This window comes from Sycon ciliatum, chromosome 5, assembly GCF_964019385.1.
Source record: "Sycon ciliatum chromosome 5, ocSycCili1.1, whole genome shotgun sequence".
In the NCBI taxonomy this organism is placed as follows: domain Eukaryota; kingdom Metazoa; phylum Porifera; class Calcarea; order Leucosolenida; family Sycettidae; genus Sycon; species Sycon ciliatum.
The window spans coordinates 8,808,712-8,828,195 of NC_088647.1; the positions used below are offsets into that span (position 1 = coordinate 8,808,712).

The 19,484-nt window shown below is 47.7% G+C and overlaps 1 protein-coding gene and 1 non-coding gene across 2 annotated transcripts in view; one reads left to right on the forward strand and one right to left on the reverse strand.

Annotated features, from left to right (window-relative positions):
• LOC135817459 (centrosomal protein of 112 kDa-like) overlaps positions 1 to 19,132 on the forward strand; it is a 37,321-nt gene extending 18,189 nt beyond the window's left edge. Inside the window, exons 16-31 of the mRNA XM_065330651.1 lie at positions 545 to 637; positions 1,237 to 1,296; positions 1,719 to 1,798; positions 3,003 to 3,138; positions 3,718 to 3,825; positions 4,102 to 4,203; positions 6,803 to 6,883; positions 7,582 to 7,626; positions 9,019 to 9,117; positions 9,696 to 9,782; positions 10,067 to 10,129; positions 12,270 to 12,322; positions 13,836 to 13,932; positions 14,554 to 14,643; positions 15,447 to 15,512; positions 18,409 to 19,132. Coding sequence (XP_065186723.1) covers positions 545 to 637; positions 1,237 to 1,296; positions 1,719 to 1,798; positions 3,003 to 3,138; positions 3,718 to 3,825; positions 4,102 to 4,203; positions 6,803 to 6,883; positions 7,582 to 7,626; positions 9,019 to 9,117; positions 9,696 to 9,782; positions 10,067 to 10,129; positions 12,270 to 12,322; positions 13,836 to 13,932; positions 14,554 to 14,643; positions 15,447 to 15,512; positions 18,409 to 18,789 — 1,641 coding nt within the window. The 3' untranslated portion in view covers positions 18,790 to 19,132. The remainder of the gene's footprint in view (positions 1 to 544; positions 638 to 1,236; positions 1,297 to 1,718; positions 1,799 to 3,002; positions 3,139 to 3,717; positions 3,826 to 4,101; positions 4,204 to 6,802; positions 6,884 to 7,581; positions 7,627 to 9,018; positions 9,118 to 9,695; positions 9,783 to 10,066; positions 10,130 to 12,269; positions 12,323 to 13,835; positions 13,933 to 14,553; positions 14,644 to 15,446; positions 15,513 to 18,408) is intronic.
• Trnav-aac (transfer RNA valine (anticodon AAC)) lies at positions 2,151 to 2,223 on the reverse strand. Its single transcript has one exon. It is a non-coding gene; the product is annotated as a tRNA-Val (tRNA).
• Positions 19,133 to 19,484: the final 352 nt, after the last annotated feature.

Here is a 19,484-nt window from a genome sequence, read left to right on the forward strand (position 1 = left end):
GGCCACGCCGTAATATCAATGCTGCACATCCCTGGATGCAAGTAAACTAATCAGATGAGCCTGTACGCAAATCAGGAACTGTTTTGGGAATAACCCTGGAATGCTGTGATGAACTGTTGCATGCTCCTTCCCAATTTCTGTTACACCCCCCCCCCCCCCCCCACGCACACACACAAGCACACACACACTTGTACTTGTACTTGTACTTGCTCACTGCCAAAACTGGTCACACACACACACACACACACACACACACACACACACACACACACACACACACACACACACACGCACACGCACACGCACACACACACACACACACACACACACACACACACACACACACACACACACACACACACTGAGCAGCACTGGTGCTTCTACAGTAAAGTGAACTGGTGCCCTAGCCGTGAAGTATTCAGTTTGATTTACAAATATTGACGAAGAGGTATAGACTTGGGCTTGGTGTGAGCCTGAGGTTGTCGAGGTCGGCATGTGCTGATATTGACGTCGGTGTTCTGCTATGAACCTGTCATTCATTTAGCTGCAGGAACACATTCACAGGTTGCAGCAAGACCTGGCGTTGACAAAGGATTTACTTGGCACTGCCCAGCATCAACATTCTTTACAAGTACAGGTAAGGAGGCACAACACATAATTGTAGCAACTTTGCTGATTGGGTTGCTTACGAAAGTTTTTGATAGGCATCACAAGTGCCCATTCAGCCGCAATCAGTGCTCTCCCACCGCTCCTTCCAGGCTTTGACCTCCCAAATTGCAATCGGGATCTCTCGGGTCTGGAAAGCAGTTTTGTTACATGATGTTCATTTACATGGTGTTAGCAAGCAATCAACGGAGAATCCCAGCAGGGCCTTTCCCATGTTACAAGGGAAAATGCACTGATGCAAGGGCAACAAATGGGAGAGCCTGGCATTCAGAGTCAGGGGTGGGACAGCCTGGCACTGACTAGCAGGGATAGGAAAGCCTGGCACTGATTGGCAGGGATAGGAAAGCTTGGCATTGACTGGCAGGGATGCCTGAAATAGGTTCAGCGCTCCTTGAAGAAAAGCGAAAAGAAGGAGAGCAATTCCTGGTGATGTGCAGAGCGAGCATGGTGGCCAATATACTGATGAAGAGAACAGGACATCGCAATGCCTGCGGCAATATTCTTTGATGCCCCCCCCCCCCCCTCTCTCTCTCTCTTCCCTGTTTCCCTCTACTGCGGTTTTGATGTTAGGAATTGACAAACGAATCAAAGACCAGCCAAGAACGTCTTCAATCCAAGCATGAACTTGAGGTGAGAATGATTGCCATGGTCTGCACCCGCCTGATGTTGCGTTAAGTTGCCTGATTTCGTATGATTTAGTGCATAGTTTTTTTCTCTCACAATGATACACACACACAGCACATGCGCTGGTTCATTATCTTCTTTCTTGTTCGAGTTTGTGTGATGCTTTGAGCTCTTCTGTGGTTGAGTATGTTGGCTCCATGAGTGGCATGCGATTCCGAGTTTTGCCGGCACAGTCACTACTAAAAGTTGATCACTGGTGACCGTAGGCAATGCTCTCAGAACACAGCAGACCTACGGTGTGTCCTGTCTTGCGGAGCGGCTAACTGATCACCCCCCCCCCCCCCCCCCCCACACACACACACACCACCACCACCACCACCACTCACTCACTCTGTCACTCTCCTTCCCGACGACCGTATGACCTGCAGCTACACAGTCTGAAGTCAGAGCTGGAACAGCGACTATCGGACACTCGCACACAACTTCAAACGGCTCAGTCCATCATCACGTGAGTACATTCTATGGTCTCTTTTTAATCCAGCACTTTATAAACCGTCACCCTCTATATTCCAGCACAATTTTCAGTAACCAAAATGTCCTCTTCATGCACATTGCAGCAGTAAATCAGATGTTTTCAATCCAGCACGTTCCTTAATCCAGCAGAATTGCCGAAGCACAAATGGTGGCGGGTTATAAAGGCACCACTGTACATGCTTTGGTCACGGCTTGCATCAACATTGTGTTGAGCTGCGATGAGAAAGGAAACAATAAAAGATTGTTTGCATTTGAGGTGTAAGTCTTGCATGGTTTTCTGATGCTAGCTTATCTGATTTCGGGATTTGGCAAAAAAAATGGAGCTCTGTTTCCACCCGGGATCGAACCGGGGACCTTTTGCGTGTTAGGCGAACGTGATAACCGCTACACTATGGAAACCTGAGTTGGTATTTGGTCTTACTAAGCTAGGTCTTGTCATAGACACAGAAGGAGATCTCTCTCTCTCTCTCTCAGTTCAGCTAAATCGCTAATGATTGTGTTGAATCATATGCCCCCAATGCTGCTTGGCCGCCTAGGAACCTGTTAGAAATGGAGTACATGTATGTTGGTACTGGACATGGGACAGATCACCACGGTAGCTACGTCATCCAGCCTACATTCTCAATCCGAAAACAAGCAGCCTGAATGATTTGGTTATGTGTGTGTGTGTGTGTGTGTGTGTGTGTGTGTGTGTGTGTGTGTGTGTGTGTGTGTGTGTGTGTGTGTGAGTGAGTTCACGGCTCGAGCTACTCATCTCTGATCGCAAAATTGCTACCACTGGCTAGTACTACTTCCTCCAGAAACAAAACAAACTTGGTGACTTTCTTTATCCACATCCTAAGTTGTCACTGTGATAAAGAAATTGGGTTCATAGGAACAGAACCAGCTCAGCAAAGTTAGTGGATATACTTCCCTGCAACACGTACATTATTGTACAAAAACTTGGCAACGCTTGAGTAGATGTCGGAGCTTGTATGGCCCGCTTCCGCAGAACTCAATTCGCCAGAACAGACAGGTCTATCAAAGTCACGACGTTATTGTTTCCGGAGGAAGTAGTCCAGCACAAAGGCCACTGCGGCTTACCTGGTTGATTCGCATTCGCATGTGTATTGGTCTAGTGCATTTGGACATTTGCTGTAGTCAATGTAGGCAGTGTTTCCCATTTTCAAATGCGGCAGTGACAAGGAAGAGAAGGTCCGTGACTTACAAGCAGAGTGCACTGCTACTCAAGAGGATGCTCAGCGCTCACTGGACACATTCAAGCAGAGCATGGAGTCGACGACGGCCAAGGCCAATGAAAAAATCACTAAACAGGTAAGACATGGTCACGGACTGATTTGTGTCAGATCTCCGCAGACAGCCGTTCCGTCTTGCCGGCTTTGGCTATGTGATTGCGGCTGAGCAATCCCACGAGCCCCTTGGCTCACGGTTTTTGGTATACATGTACACATAGGTACTTGGTCTCTGGATACCTAGCTTTTTATTTATTTTTATACTGAAATACACAGTCCAGCAGAGAACGGAATGGGAAGACAGAACCAAAGGGGAGCTACTTCAACCGCTGGGTCTTCTCAGTGGAGTTCGGAGTCACTGGCCGAACCGATCGCAATTACTAGGTCCAGTGAATAAAAAAAGCCAGTTTTATACCGGCTCAAAGCATCCAAATCAGAGTGCTCTAACTGCGAGAAACACAGTGAATTCTGCGCAAGGTCAGTAACCTAGACACCAACCATACAGACTGCTCAACTAAGCCGCAGGGTTATGGAGAGTAATGCCGATAGGTACATACTTGCATATTGAAGACTCATGGCCGTGTGTACGGATACTGGGTAGGAGAATTGCAAAAAACAATGCTGTACACGTGTACTGTATGTGTATGTTTCTTGTTGCTAGATGGCAACAATCAAGAATGACCTAGAGCAATCGAAATCAGCTAGGCAGCAACAAGCAAAGGAGTTCCGCCGACAGAATGAGCTGCAGAAGCAACAGCACGAGGCAGAGGTAGGTTGCAAACGCCTTGTCACCCAATGCTGGAGCTACTTGTGGGCAAGTCGTCACAGGGTTTGTTTCACTGCGGTCCCCTTCACTGCAGGCCCGGCTGCAGCACACTGCTCACCTTTCTTTTCTCTCTGTGCAATGAAACAATCTCCATGCGCGCACTAAGCACCAAGCACCAAGTACCGAAAAATACGAATATCTAGAGCAAGAGAAGATAGTGAAGTACATTGGCAAGCCTTTGGTATGATAGATGACTTTGTATAGTTTCTCGTCCTGCAGATCATGAAACTCCAGGCAGGTTTTGAGCGGGAGAAGGCAAGTCTTATCGAAGACCATCAGCAGCAGTTCTCCACTCAGCTAGAGGAACGTGATCGTGAGAGGGTAAGGTCCACTTGGACATGTGAGCCAAACTGCTAAGACTGTGTGTTGCCCGTACAAATGACATTAGTCAGTCAGCCTTAGTGAACTGGACAGATGCATCACGGATATGACAAAAGGGGCTTGGGATCATCTGGTGCATTACAATGTTCCAGTACAGTATATGTATTCCACACTATTACATGTACTTCCTCCGCGTCATCGAAATTGTCGCAGTTTGACTAGTGACTTGTCACTTGTTACTGACAACTCCATAAACTAAGCCATTCGAAACTTATTACAGAGTATGATAGTCTGAAGACTAGAGTAACGTTCTAGGACAATTGGACTGAGAGTTTTCATGCAGAGATGAAGTCCTCGTCGTCGCTGATGTCAATGGACGCAAAAATATCGTTCCCAAATATTTCAAGGAAGGTTGAAAGTTGGTCGCGCCTCGTCTCAAACGCTTTGACTTTCTCCACAGAACAAGAACTGCTATGCTTGTCGTCTGCTAGCTCTGGATGATTTCTACTTCACCACCAACGAAGCCTAGTAAGAATACACGATCGTTGCGAGGTCGGTTGATTACCGTCGGCGGAATCACCTCGGAATCACCTCGATCTTGAAAATACTGAACCTTTTTTTAGCCGTGGCATGCCCACAGCTCATGCAGGTAAGTGTAGTATCACGTCCAGCGCGCCCTCTTTTTCAGCACTGGTATACCATGGTACGGCACCTGCGCGTGCATCACTAGCACTACGTGTAGAGTCTACACGGCTCTTGCAGGTACAATCATGTACTAGTAGTAGTACTGAGTGTCTCAGCCAGAGCGACAAATTTTATCGCTGTTGCAGGCATTTAGTTTGCCGACCCCTCGATGTTTCTCCAAGCGCTGCCACTTGTTCCACGAAGTCATTCTCACCCCAGCTAAGGTAAAGCAGTGATGGGGCTTGAGTGAATGGCCATAAGCACGAGAAATGTGCAGGCTGCAACACCTGACTGATCTCAGCGAGTCGAAATTACCAGCGCAGCGACATCAGCGAAGAAATTGCGTCTAGTTCAAAAATTCCAGCTTCCAATAACAGAAAATAGAACTTTGCCGTCACCCTATACTGATGACTATCGCCTATGTCCGATCCCTTGCCTCTGGTACGAGTGCTGGTGAGTAAATACCGCATTTTACATCAAAAGTCAAACTGCGACAATTTCGATGACGCGGAGGAAGTAGTAGGCATGTGACTGCTCTGACTCTTCATAGGGGCAAGGGTTGCTCACGGGGACTTTGACTGTTCATAGGGACTCTGACAGCTTTTAGGGACTCTGACTGCTCATAGGCGCGAGGGTTGCTCACGGGGACTTTGACTCTTCATAGGGGCGAGGGTTGCTCACGGGGACTTGGACTGTTCATAGGGACTCTGACTGCTTTTAGGGGCTCTGACTGCTCATAGGAATTCTGACTGCTTATAGAAATTCTGACTTCTCATAGGGGCTCGGGTTGCTCACGGGGCTCTGACTATTCATGGTACTCTGACTGCTCATGGGACTCTGACTACGAAATTGTAGCTCTGAGTATTAATGGGGACTCTGACTGATCATCGGTACTCATACCACTCATAGGGACTGCCCGCTTGTAGGTAGTGACTGACGGTACGGACTCTGACTACTCATTGGGACTGACCGCTTATTGGAACCCTGTCTGCTAGTAGGGACTTGGGCGGCTCACTGCGACTGTGGCTGTCTGTAGGGACTCTGACTGCTCATAGGGACTCGGACTGCACATGGGGACTCGGACTGGTTGAAGGGACAGTGGCTGATTGTAGGGACTCTGATTGCTCTAAGGGACTTTGATAGGTTGTGGAAACTCTGACTGCTCGTAGGGAATGTGATTGCTCATAGGGAATGTGACTGCTCGAAGGGATTCTGACTGCTCATAGGGACTGACTGCTCATAGAGACTCTGACTGCTCAGGCCAGCCGGAACCGGTCCAGTTGGTCAGGTAATTGCTGGCACCAACGCATGTTCACTACTGAGGATGTCGTGTTTATCGCCATATCATACACGCTGTATGAAAGGCTATAGCATGATCAGACCAATAAAAAACCCTGCTTCCAGTGGTTCTGCTGCTCATAGGAACTCTGCGTTGTGGTTACATGACCGTTGTGCGTGTGCCTCTGCCTGCTGGTCATGTGGGTGAATGCTTATAGGGACTATGGTGGCCTATGGCAGGTGTGACTTCGTACAGGGTGGCGGACTGCTTGCAGGGTGTGCCAAATTGTGCACAACCTCTGATGTTCCACACGGTATATTGTGAAATGTGTATCAGAGCGTAGTCAGACTGATGATCATGCACGGGGAAGAGTACTAAAGGGAACATTACTGTGTCCCTTATTGATTTACACATTTCTGAATGTGTTCCCTCTCTCTCTCTCTCTTTCTCTCTTTCTCTCTCTCTCTCTCTCTCTCTCTCTCTCTCTCTCTCTCTCTCTCCCTCCCTCTCTCTCTCTCTCTCTCTCTCTCTCTCTCTCTCTCTCTCTCTCTCTCTCTCTCTCTCTCTCTCTCTCTCTCTCTCTCTCTCTCTCTCTCTCTCTCTCTCTCTCTCTCTCTCTCTCTCTCTCTCTCTCAGGAATCATCTCTGGCTCGACTCCGAGCAGCCATTGCTGAGAGTGAATCCAAGATGAAGTTGCAGAGTGAGAACGACTTTGCTGTGAGTGACTGGTGGTTACATGGCATAGTGTTAAATGGTGGTGGAAGCCTTTCTGGTTATCTCCCAGCAAACACACATATACACACACACACACACACACGCACACACACACACACACGCACACACACACACGCACACACACACACACACACACACACACACACACACACACACACACACATACATACATACATACATCCATACATACATACATACATACATACACAACCCCCTATATGACCACATTCACTTTAGCATTGATTAACAGTTATGCGATATGTTCAAGTGTCCTAGTCTCTAATTTGCTTATGTCTGTGATGTAGTATGTAGATCACATGGTCTAGGTGTTTCAAAGTTGAGATTGCCTTCGTGATTTATCGGTGCCAATGGGTGGGTGCGTTTTCGTGTGTGTGTGTGTGTGTGTGTGTGTACGTCTGTGCACGTGCCATTGCGTGTTTGCACACATGTACATGGTGTGTGTGTGTGCACATGTATGTGTATGTGCGCGTGCGCCCTTGCATGTGTGCATGCGTGGTGTGGTTGTGTGTATGTATGTTTATGTGTGTGCGTGTGTACGTTTGTGTACGTGTATGTGTGTGTTTATGTGCATGCGTGTATCTGTGTATGTCTATGTGTGTGTGTGTGTGTGCATGTGTGTTGTACACATGCCCTGTTCATGTATGTCTGCATTGGCTCAGGTGATCCGAGATTTAGAAGAACAACTGCAGCAAGCTAGATCGGAGGTAGGAACGCTACAGCCGTGCATGGCCATACTTAAATGGATGGGACTTTCCCTAAGGCTAAATTCATGATTTAGTTGTATAGAGTGCTTTCACTGACATCAGTCACATGACCATACCGGACAGCTATGTTGGTTCCACCTCCACTCAACCCCTGCATCTATAGGTTACATTTTTTTTTTTTTAATGTTTATTTGAATTCGGATAGCTCAACAGTACAGAAGTACAACTACAAAGCAGGCCCGTAGCAGCCCCATTTTGGTTGGTCCGGCAAGATCCGACTTCGATGCTCCCCCCCCCCCCCCCCCCCCCCCCCGAGCCCACACTCATACATATGCCGGTACATGTACAAAATTTAATGTACATGATTGTACATACATGTACATGTACATGCATGTAATCGTGACCATGCAGAGTGACATAGGGCGAGAAAAGGAAGAAGGACGTTCGGCATGAGTCAGGAAAAAGGGCATCAGCATGTTGTGTCCGTCCAAACAGAACTTGTTGAAGCCTATGAAGGCATAGCAACCGTATCTAAATGCACATGTGATAAAAGAACCAAAATGGACCTTTGGAGGAGGAGAAAGGGTATTGCAATGGAATATCTTTGATACAAACCCTATCTAGAAAGAATTGGAGGAAGAAAAGAATCAATACATTTCAGGAAGTACAGAGTAGGAACATTCACGGGCACGACTGTCCACATGACCTTCAGCGGGGTCAAACTCTTGAAAGTGATGACATGTAGGTCTACTACCGGCACTACTATGTACTACCTCTATGCTACTTATTGCACACATCCTCATCAATGGTACCGGGTGGACATCCTGAGCTGCTCACATCTGTGAGGTCCCGCTTTTTTTTTTTTTTTGGTCGAATATTGGTCCGGCAGCTGCCGGACCTGCCGGACCGCCTGCTACGGCCCTGCAAAGAGTACCGAATAGAAGGCACATGATGCCAGCCACGGTGGTTCCACTGTCCACATGGCATGATCACTTTCTACACAAATTTAGTCACATGACAAACTGATGTGAACACCACTCTACATCTGTCATGATTTCATAATCTGCTTTAATTTAGACTCAGGTGGAGAGGCAAGGATTAATTTATAAGAAGAAAAGAGGGCCAAAGAGCTACAGGTTACGCTATATTATCCACTAACACCACCCGTTACTTTACAATCAGCTCATGCGATAACAGTTAGGTGCAGAACGTCTGTACCGTTGGGCAGTGTCGTGCAATGTTATCGCATGAGCTGTGATTGTAAAGTAACTGGTGGTCGCATAACTTGTGCCCACATTTTTCCATGCTACAATTTTATTCCTTGGCTCACCATCTGAGTTCTTATATGTATGATTAAATTATTGTCTTCACGTCGATTGTTGCCGTATGCAGATCACACAGACAATAGCCCAGTGCAATTCACAGTTACTGGAGCTGAAGCACCGCAATGCCGGTGAGCAGGAGAGATGTAACAGAGAGATGGAGAATACTGTAAGTACTACGTACTGTGTACTGTGTGTGTGTTTTTTTGTTTTGTTTTGTTTTACTAGCAAACACAGCCCTACTAATAATCAGGGGAAGAGGAAAACTTAAATGGCACTGGACAACAAGACAAAGGGGAGTAGGGGCGATGTGCCGATGTGGTTGGCGAGGCTCATCCGACCGGAGGTCTCGGAATCATAGCCTACGACCAGGCATCGATAGGAATGCAGCTAGGGAGGGAGGGAAATCAAGTGAGAAAGAGAGAGAGAGAGAGAGAGAGAGAGAGAGAGAGAGAGAGAGAGAGAGAGAGAGAGAGAGAGAGAGAGAGAGAGAGAGAGAGAGAGAGAGAATGTGTGTGTGTGGGTGTGGGTGTATGTGTGTGTGTGTGTGTGTGTGTGTGTATGTGGGTGTGTGCGTGTGTGTCCGTGTGTGTGTGTCCGTGTGCGTGTGTGCGAGTGTGTACATCTATACTGGCGTGTATTTTCCACTGGGCCTGTGATGGTACCATATTTGGGATAAGTGTACCTGTATTGTAGGCCCGAGTTTTAGATGATGCCAGCATGTTTCCTGCTTTACCCCACACACAGGCAAATCGCCTTCGTTCTGAAGTGTCACATCTCCGTGCCAAGCTACAGCAGGAGCATAGTGCTGAGATTGACGAACTGCTTGCTAAGGTAAAGTGCCGTCTCGGACGCTTGTGTTTGTGCACGTGTCACAGTATGTGTATGCCTGACTGTGCGTGCACATGGGCATGTAAGCAAATACTAGTATGTTCATGCGCGCGTGTGTGCATGCCCACATGCTACAATCCTTGGGTCTCTATTGGAGCAGTTTTCAGCAATGCCCAACTGCAGCCAGACAGACACAAATACCACTTTTCATACAGCAGAGTATCCGTGACCGTCACACTAAGTGCTCTACTGTTGCTTGACCATTTCTGTGTGTACGGTGGATATAGACAAATAATCGTCTACAACTTCTGGAAGCAGACTACACGGGAAAGGTTGCATCTATCTCCAAGGTAAAATCGATATTCAAGTGCATTGTACCCTGCCTGATTCATCAATCATACCTAGGGTTCTTACTAGTGTTGAAACGAGCGTATCTATAACAAACAAGCGATCAGTTCCACTAACGAGCAAGCTATCGAGCGAGCTAACGAGTTTCATTGATGTGGCAAATATGATTTTTTGAACTTTTTTTCTAAATTCGATTTTTTCCAGCTGGTTCAGATATCACCGCCGGCATTTGGGGTTGCTGCTGCTTCACTTCGAACTGCTGTTTGGTGTCGAGATGTCTTTTCAGCGCTGTCGTTGAGCAGCCTTTGTAAGAATAGACCCTTTCGCAACGATTGCAAGTAGCCCTGTTCTTCGCTGCATCGCGGGAGAAAACTTCCAAACGACTCAGCGTAACTTTCACTCGAATGGAGAGGTGACTGAAGCATATCCTTCGACAGGTCAGCAGATGCGGAGCAAGACATCAGTAGAGTCCACCAAAGCTGCAACGACAACTGAAACAACTCAGTGTCGTGCAGGTGTCACTGTAACTGCGAGTGATTTTCATTTTGCGCGGGACTCTTGATCGACCAGGGAGTCGTAAAATATTCTACGACTCCCCGGTCAACATGTACTGCCATGTGTACGGAGTACGGTGTACGGTGTTCGTTAGTGCAAACGAGCTGGCCGCACAAACGAGCCGAGTTTCTGGCGAGCGAGCTAACGAGTACCCGGTGAGATCGTTTCAACACTAGTTCTTACCAGGACAAAAATGTTCGGTTAACGTAGGAGTTAACCGTTGTTAGCAGTCACGTACCATTGCTTCGCTGTTGGCCTTTATAACGGGTTGCATGACCCTCCTTACGTGTGTGTACAATCTTGCTCTCTCTACATACTGCCGTGTATCATAGACATCACATGCCCACGCTCTGCGCATGCGCAGATTTCCTGTGCACACAACAGAGCTTGCTGTCTTTCCAGTTTCCTTGCCTGCAGTCAGCTTTCAAATTCTGACCCACCCTCCTCATCCCATTTCTTACTCTTACACTACACTCCACATATTTTGAAACACACGGATGCGGGCACTCCTCCATAACTGGCCTCTCGCGCACTACTATTAAACTCGCATGGGTCATAAACCGCTCCTGCTCAACGCAGGCCGACCCACCAACTCGCATGGGTCACAAACCGCTCCTGCTCAGCGCAGGCCGACCCACTTGGTCATATACAGCTCCTGCCCTCGGTAGGCCGACCACACGATTTGTTAACGCGCACTCAAATGAGGCCAGCTACTCTGCCCGACATTCCCATTCTTCCAAACTCACTCTCCTGTCTTTTGGTGTGTCGCGTCCTGCACGCGTGTGTGTCTACTCTATACTCTAGCATGATGATCGAGTAGAATGTTAATTGATACTATGATGTGGGGGTTGTTGTAAAATGATGTGTTGTTTTCCTGTGTGATAGCATTCCCCAAACTGTCTCGCCTAGTCACATGCATGTGTGATATGAGCATGCGCGATGTTGTAGTCGAGAGTCCTTTTGTCAGTCTTCTTGTTCGTCTCTTTGAATGTAATCTTCTTTTCCGTCATGTCGTAGTCCCTGGTTTCCGTCATGTCAATATAACAATGTAAACAAACTAGTCTTGTCCTTTGTGTCCTGCGTCCCGGGGAACGGAATGGCTGTGATTCCGTTGCAGAGTGAGAGTGGGGGTGGGGCGGTGGTAAGACTGCACAGAAGAGTATGGCAGCGATGCTAAGTACAATTGTCCGGGCACCCTATGCCTACTCATGTCTACTTATTCAAGTCGTGTTGACCTTGGATACACGGTACCGGGCTTGGGTAAATCAGTACAGATCTGTATGGTTCTGGGAGGTATGCTCTGAAATTCATTGTCATGCATCTGCCCCCAAAGGAGAAAGGCTCCGATTATCAGGAGAGTGGTCCTCCTTCCTGGGAGTGCCCACTACAAGCGTAGCAGGGTGCTGCATCCTCCCTTCCACCCTCCTTTGACCTGAATCCTGATTGGCCATCGTGTGCATTTCCATCTGGAAGAGAACGCTGTGTGTTGTCTTAAATGCACCTTTGTGCCATTCTAAGGAGAAGGTCTTTTCCTTTGCATTTGTCTCCATTCTGAACTTTTTGGTGCGATCATGTCCTTGCCAACAGAGTAATCAGAAGCTTCAGAAGGAGCTGCGGCAAGCAAAGTCGGAACTTGACAAGTAAGCAGTGCGGTGAATAGACTGTGGCTTCTCATGTGAATCATGTGACTGAAATTGTGTTGAATCGTGATCATGGCATGTGGACAGTGGAACCAACATGGCCCACATCGTAGGACCTATTGATGCAAAGGGTTGAGTGGAGTTGGAACCAACATGGCCCGCATCATGTGACCCTTAGATGCAACGGGTTGAGTGGAGTTAGAAGTCACTTAGAAGGTAGAACCAACATGGCTGACATCATGTGACCCATAAATGCAAACGGTTGAGTGTGTTAGAACCAACATGGCTGACATCATGTGACCCATAAATGCAAACGGTTGAGTGTGTTAGAACCAACATGGCTGACACCATGTGCCCCATAAATGCAAACGGTTGAGTGAAGTTAGAACCAACATGGCTGACATAATGTGACCCATAAATGCAAACGGTTGAATGAAGTTAGAACCAACATGGCTGACATCATGTGACCCATAAATGCAAACGGTTGAGTGAAGTTAGAACCAACATGGCTATCCCGTAAGACGGTCATGTGGTAGACGTGAAACCGCCATATTCGGTGACTTTGATGATGCGCCGCTCCTGGCCACCATAGGTCTATCATGCACTGCTACTGTGTGTACGTACATGTCGCAGGTAATGAAGTGTCAGGTACCGGTTACATAGTTACCAATGTACTATGACATTGTTATTACCCGACAGGTTAGTCCGAGGGTCATACCGGAGGGTCATACGTTGGGCTATAAATACATTATATTAACGTATTTATATTGCGTTTTGAATTTGTTTTGATTTGCCAGTAATCCTTCTGAAGAGATGGCCACGAAAACATTCAAGGAACAAGTGTTATATACATGAAAACAAGTGTTGCTAATGCCAGTAATGGTGTTTGTACTGAGTGCGCAGCTTACTCTATTTATTGCGCTAATAAACTTATAAAGTATCATTTTTGGCAGCCCTGCACAATAGTACGTCATAGATTGGCCGTAGTCCCCGTCAGCAGCGGATCCAGCGATCTCTACAGTACATGGGGGTTCCAGTAGTCAAAACTGAATAGCTGATACATGTACATGAACACGCATATGGTTGCCAGTAGTACATTTACGAAATTTAGGGGGTTCCGCGGTACCCCTGGAACCCCTCCTGGATCCGCCCCTGGTCCTTGTGACCGTAGCTGCATACCGGTAACATAATATTACTGCTGGGGTATGTGTGTGTGTGTGTGTGTGTGTGTGTGTGTGTGTGTGTGTGTGTGTGTGTGTGTGTGTGTGTGTGTGTGTGTGTGTGTGTGTGTGTGTGTGTGTGTGTTATAATCATGTGTAAATCCCCCGGTGTTGCTCTCTCCGGTTGAGCAGCCCATGAACTCATCCACTACACCACGCACAATACCCTACATCCACTTCCAGCGCAGGTGTCTAGAGATCCGCCGCGGGGGAAAGGGGGGGGGGGGGGTGCTCACTGATATGTTGGTTACAGTAGTAACAGAGCAAGTGCTCCTGTCCGTGTATTGCTGCAGTGAGCGTGCAAGGCACGAGAGAGAAGAGGACTCACGGGACAATCGTCACAGCGAAATGGTCGCTGCCCTCCATCAGCAACACGATACTGCACTTCAGGTACGGCCGCGTAGCTACACGTCGACTATATCAATCCATGTACTGGGTACAACCATGCTGTCCGGCTTCCCAATTGCAGACACCCGGATACCCAGAGGACCTGGCCAGACACACCCTGTGTGTAGTATCCTGTACATGGACACATACCAAGTACTGATTACAGATTAGTACATCGCTTCTTTTTTTTTTACAACGCGAAGGTGTATTTAATCTGGGGTGTCCTTTTGAGAGGCATCTGCTAAGGCAGAATCCACAGTATATGCATCATGACGTGTGTGTGGTGGTGGTGGTGGTGGTGGTGGTGGTGGTGGGGGGGGGGGGGGGGGGGGGGGTGCGTGCTGTGAGTGTTTGACACTGTTTATGTACACGTGTGTTGTGTGTGTGTGTGTTTGTGTTCATATGTGTGCATGTACCCTTGTGTGTTTGTGTACATGTGCATGTGCATGTTTGTGTGCTGTGTGCACGAGTGTGTGTTTGTGTGCTGTGTGCACGAGTGTGTGTTTGTGTGCTGTGTACACGAGTGTGTGCTTGTGTGCTGTGTGCACGAGTGTGTGTTTGTGTGCTGTGTGCACGAGTGTGTGTTTGTGTATCCTTGCGTTTCATCTTCTTCTATTTCCCTAGACCTTGCAGCAGGAAGTGGACTTGCAGCGCAATAGGGTCCATCACCTGGAAAAGAAGATTCGACACCGCTCACTCCAGGAGGAGGAGAAGGTAAAAAAATGTGTGTGTGTATGTGTGTGTGCGCGCACACGTGCTCTTCGTGCCTGATGAGTCACACCCAGGCGCGTGCCCCGTATGGGTTCCTGGGTGCCCGGAACCCCCCTTTTTTTCGCTCAAAATGCAGGAGTTTGCTTCATTTTTTGAAAATTGTCCCGGGGGAGGCCCCCGCCCCCCCCCCCCTTGAAGGGCACCGGCGCATGCTCCTGTCACTCATGTTGCTATGGAGCTCTTCGTGCCTGAAGAGTCACACCAATGTTCCCATGGACCTCTTCGTGCCTGAAGAGTCACACCAATGTTCCCATGGACCTCTTCGTGCCTGAAGAGTCACACCAATGTTCCCATGGAGCTCTTCGTGCCTAATGAGTCACACCCATGTTGCTATTATTATTGCATCATCATCTCGTGGCAAGCAATGCCAATATCGAATGACAGAGGGGTGATAGGCAACCACGGCCAAATCAACAAAAGAAAAGTAGTAGACATACAATCATGTATAAGAAAGAAGAAAGAAAGAATGGAGCTCTTCGTGCCTGATGAGTCACACCCATGTTACTATGGAGCTCTTTGGAAGCCTACTCTCCCATTGCGTGCAAGGTGAAGTGAAAGGAAAGCCTATGAAAAAACGCTGGTCTGACACTCTAAAATGTTCTTCATGTATGTACAAGTACTTCTGACCAGCGTGCTCTGCATTCAACTTCCCTGCTCTCTCTCTCTCTCTCTCTCTCTCTCTCTCTCTCTCTCTCTCTCTCTCTCTCTCTATCTATCTATCTATCTATCTCTCTCCCTGTCTTCAGATTGCAAAGCTAACTCAGCAGTTTGAAGACAAAGTCAGAGGCTTGCTGCCCACTTCTGTGCGTCAGGTATGCCTCAGTTGAGTGATTGAATGTGCATGGGCTCTCGAGATTAGAATGGACAAAAATGCACCAGAGCTGTAGAATTAACATAACATAGAGTGACCTTGTGCATTTATGTGTATGTCGAAATTCTGTGCATGAAGGCATGGTCATGAATTATGCTCATGCTCTTTGCTCACGCTCTATCTTCTGTTCTGCTAAGCTTTCCAGCGCATAGCCAGCAATCGCATGTCATCACGTACATTCAAAATCAACATAATTTTTCGAATCGACCTTTTTTTCAGGATCACTTTTCAACGAGGACGAAGCAAAGCCGGCCGAACGAAGCCTAGAGGAAGAAAATCACCCTCTCCACTTCACCATCACGATACTGACATAGATACGAGATGAAACAACTAAAAAATCCACAAGAAAACAGTACGGCCATCATCGCGCTGACTTTGGTCTGACTTTGGTCTGAGAATTTCTATCACGATCAAAAATGTACGAGGAGCACTCAAAAATAAGCCACAGACGTACCTTTATCGCTCTCTACTCCTTTTTCAAGGCACAAAAGTCGACTCTCCACTTCCAAACCAGGAACCAGACATATCAGTGGTCCTTTTCAGCTGCTCCACGAGCGCAGGAAATGTTCACCAAGGGGCGCAGAGCAGCATCCATTCCAGAAAAAGAGCTAAAATACGGGTGAGACTGCATGACTGAGTACATGAGTACATGTATGAGTACATGCAGAAAATAGTCAATTTCAGCGTTTCTGCTCCAAACAGCAACTAGCTTCGACTAGAAACAAAGATTACACCAAAGAATCAAACAACAACCATTTTCTGCAGTTTTTTTGTAGATGGCTTCCTTTTGCTTGGCCCAGCACGCCAAAAATCACACCTCGGAGGAGTACAAAAATTACAACTCTCAGATGTCCTTGATTGCTGGCCATGGCATTACTGCATTACGATCTTGAATGAGAACTAGGACGGAGAAACAAGCACATACTAGTTCTTAATCAGTGGACTCGGATGGAGAGCCGAGGATTAATTTATGCAAAGGAGAAAGGTCCAAGGAACTACAAGTTACGCTATACTGTCCACTAACACCACCAGTTACTAAACAATCAGCTCATGCGATACTGGTTCTTACTTGGTATAAAAACACGGGTAACCGCAATTGGCCCATATGTTGTAGTCTTTTGGACGCTGAGTCGACTGGGTTTGGTCCGAAAAGGCTGCGATGCAGCGTTCGGCCCTTGTTCCCAATCAAACACGGTTGAGTAAGCGGTCACGTGCTCATGCGTACACCAGTCGCCATGGTCACCTGGCCACCGTGCCTGCAGGCTACAACTTACAGCCTGTTTGGTCGCGTTCCTGTCACTCGAGTTAAACCTTTAAACCTTTGAGTTGAACATTGGTGTGAGGGTTGTCTCCTGCAGGCACAGTGACCAGGTTGTGATGAAGCCGAGACCCAAGGTCGGCAGAGCATCCCAGACCACGCCACCACTCCCCTAATTCATGGCTCACACATGACAGGTTTACGTGGCTCAAAAAAAAGAAAGAAAAAAAGGTGACTGGTGTACACACTAGCATGTGACCGCTTACTCAACCGTGTTCGATTGGGATTAATGGCCGAACGCTGCATGGCAGCCTTTTCAGACCATAACCAGACGACTTAGCGTCCAACAGACTACAACGGTATGGGTCAATCGCGGTCATGCGTGCTTTTATAAGAACGAAAGGGTGAGCGACATTTTGCATACAAATCCCCATCTAGTAGGGCGCAGTCACCCAGTTTCAGTGGAAGTGGCGAGTTCGGTTTGGGAATAAAAGAGGAAGGGAGCGTCTCAGTTTCCTCGGACCAAGAGCATTCGGCTCAGCACTCCGAAGACTACAACTGGTGAAAATTTGATTTCAGGGTGTTCTTCCCCTTTTTAAAACGAAGACAGCTATGTCGAAAAAGTGGTGGAGGCAATATTTTCTTTCATGACTGTCCCATACCTGCCAAGTACTGAGAGTGCTTTTTCTGGATCGCCATGGCAAAATCCCGGGATTAGCCTTGGTTTTTCGGGATATGTCATATTTTTACCAAAAAATCCTTTTTCAACTTTTGATGGCACCAACATTTCGCTAATAGCTGATTGATGGTGATCATCGGATCACACTTACGCATGTTCAAGACTCAAAAACGGAGGGTTTTCAGATACTGTTCATGGAAGGAGCACTAGTACAATGTATATGTAGATCCACTGGTACTGCAGGCTATGGCGGTCCGGGATCAATAAGGACAATTACTGGCCTGTGACAAGTCATTTGAAGTGCTCCAAGTACAATATCAAGCTTGCTTCTTGTACAGTGAATTTCATGATAATCGACAGGAATTTCGGGATCGTGGGAGTTCATCCAAAATTGCGGGATAATCCCGAAAAAATCTGGATACTTGGCAGGTATGCTGTCCGCGTATTTAGCAATTTTACAGGTAACTGTTCCGGTGTGTGGGTGTGTGGGTGGGGTGTGCGTATGTGTGTTCGTGTGTGGGTGTGTGTGTGTGTGGGTGTGCGTCCTCATGTACATGTATGTATGTGTGTATGACGGCGTGTGTGTGTGTGTGTGTGTGTATTGTGTGGTGTGGTGAGCCCATAAGTGGGATCATTTCAAGTCCACCCTAGTTTGGGGATTTCAGGGGGTGTCGGCCGTTGGGTGGTTCAATGGCCAATTGAGTCATCTTTCCAAGATTCCTTTTGAGTCTCTCTCCCCTCTCCCGGGGAGACCCACGTGACCAGTTTTGGCAGTGAGCAAGTACAAGTACAAGTGTATTGTGTGTGTATTGTGTGTGTGTGTGTGTGTGTGTGTGTGTGTGTGTGTGTGTGTGTGTGTGTGTGTGTGTGTGCGCGCGCATGTGTGTGTGTGATGCATAGGATCTTGAAGACACCATCACTTCTCTGAAGAAGCAGGTTGAAACCCTGGAGCAGCACACATCACTACTGCAGCGTCAGCTCAACTCTCGACGAGATCCATACAGAACACCGCCGCTGGCTACAGCAGCAGCAGCAGCAGTAGCAGCGACTGTGGAGCAAACAAGGCTGCACTCCACAGTACCTCTTCCCTCCGCTCTTGTTTCTCCGGCCTCCAGCACACTACCGGTGTTTGATCAACGTGATTCGGTTGCAGACAAGTCGGCCGGTGGCAAGATTGGCAGCACAACCTTGTCCAGCCGTACCTCAGCAGCACATTGGCGTGCCACAGACCTTGCCCATGCCGCTGTACCCCTCACATCCACACCAAGGTCCCTCAATTAGTCCGGCCTGTGGCAATCGATACGGTTGACTTCATGCTTCACATCCCAGAAAGAGAGGGAGGGGGTGTGGGGGCAGGCATGCTGTGGCACTTGTACATGTCCCAGGCCAGAACTCATGACCCTGATATACTATGCTTACGCGCTCTTCAGCCAAGGCTAGCCAAGGTGGACTAGCTTTCAATATTTATAAGAAATACCCCTTCTGAGAATCTGATCAAGTGCCTTGAGTATAAGTAGGTGTTACGTCATCTTCCGTTGATATCCGTCATAAGCATGTGATGAGAGGAAGCTTGTAATTTTTAATAATTAGGGTGCTTGCGAGCAATGCTGAATTTCCTTGATTAGTACATGCCATGTACATGTAGGCTAGTTTTGGCCGACGGCCTCTCCACTCAGAATTCATAGGCCATCCGTTCTGAGCCGGTGGGGCTGGGGAAGTTAAGGCTAGTCAAATTTTCACCAGTTGTAGTCTTCGGGGTGCTGAGTCGAATGGTCTTGGTCCGAGGAAGCTGAGATGCTCCCTTCTTCCTTTATTCCCAATCGAACTCGCGCACTTCCACCGAAACTGGGTGACTGCACCCTACTAGATGGGGATTTGTATGCAAAATGTCACAGTAAAAGCGCCATTTCGTTCTTATAAAAGCCCGGAGGACCGCGATTGGCCCATATGTTGTAGTCTTTTGGACCCTGAGTCGA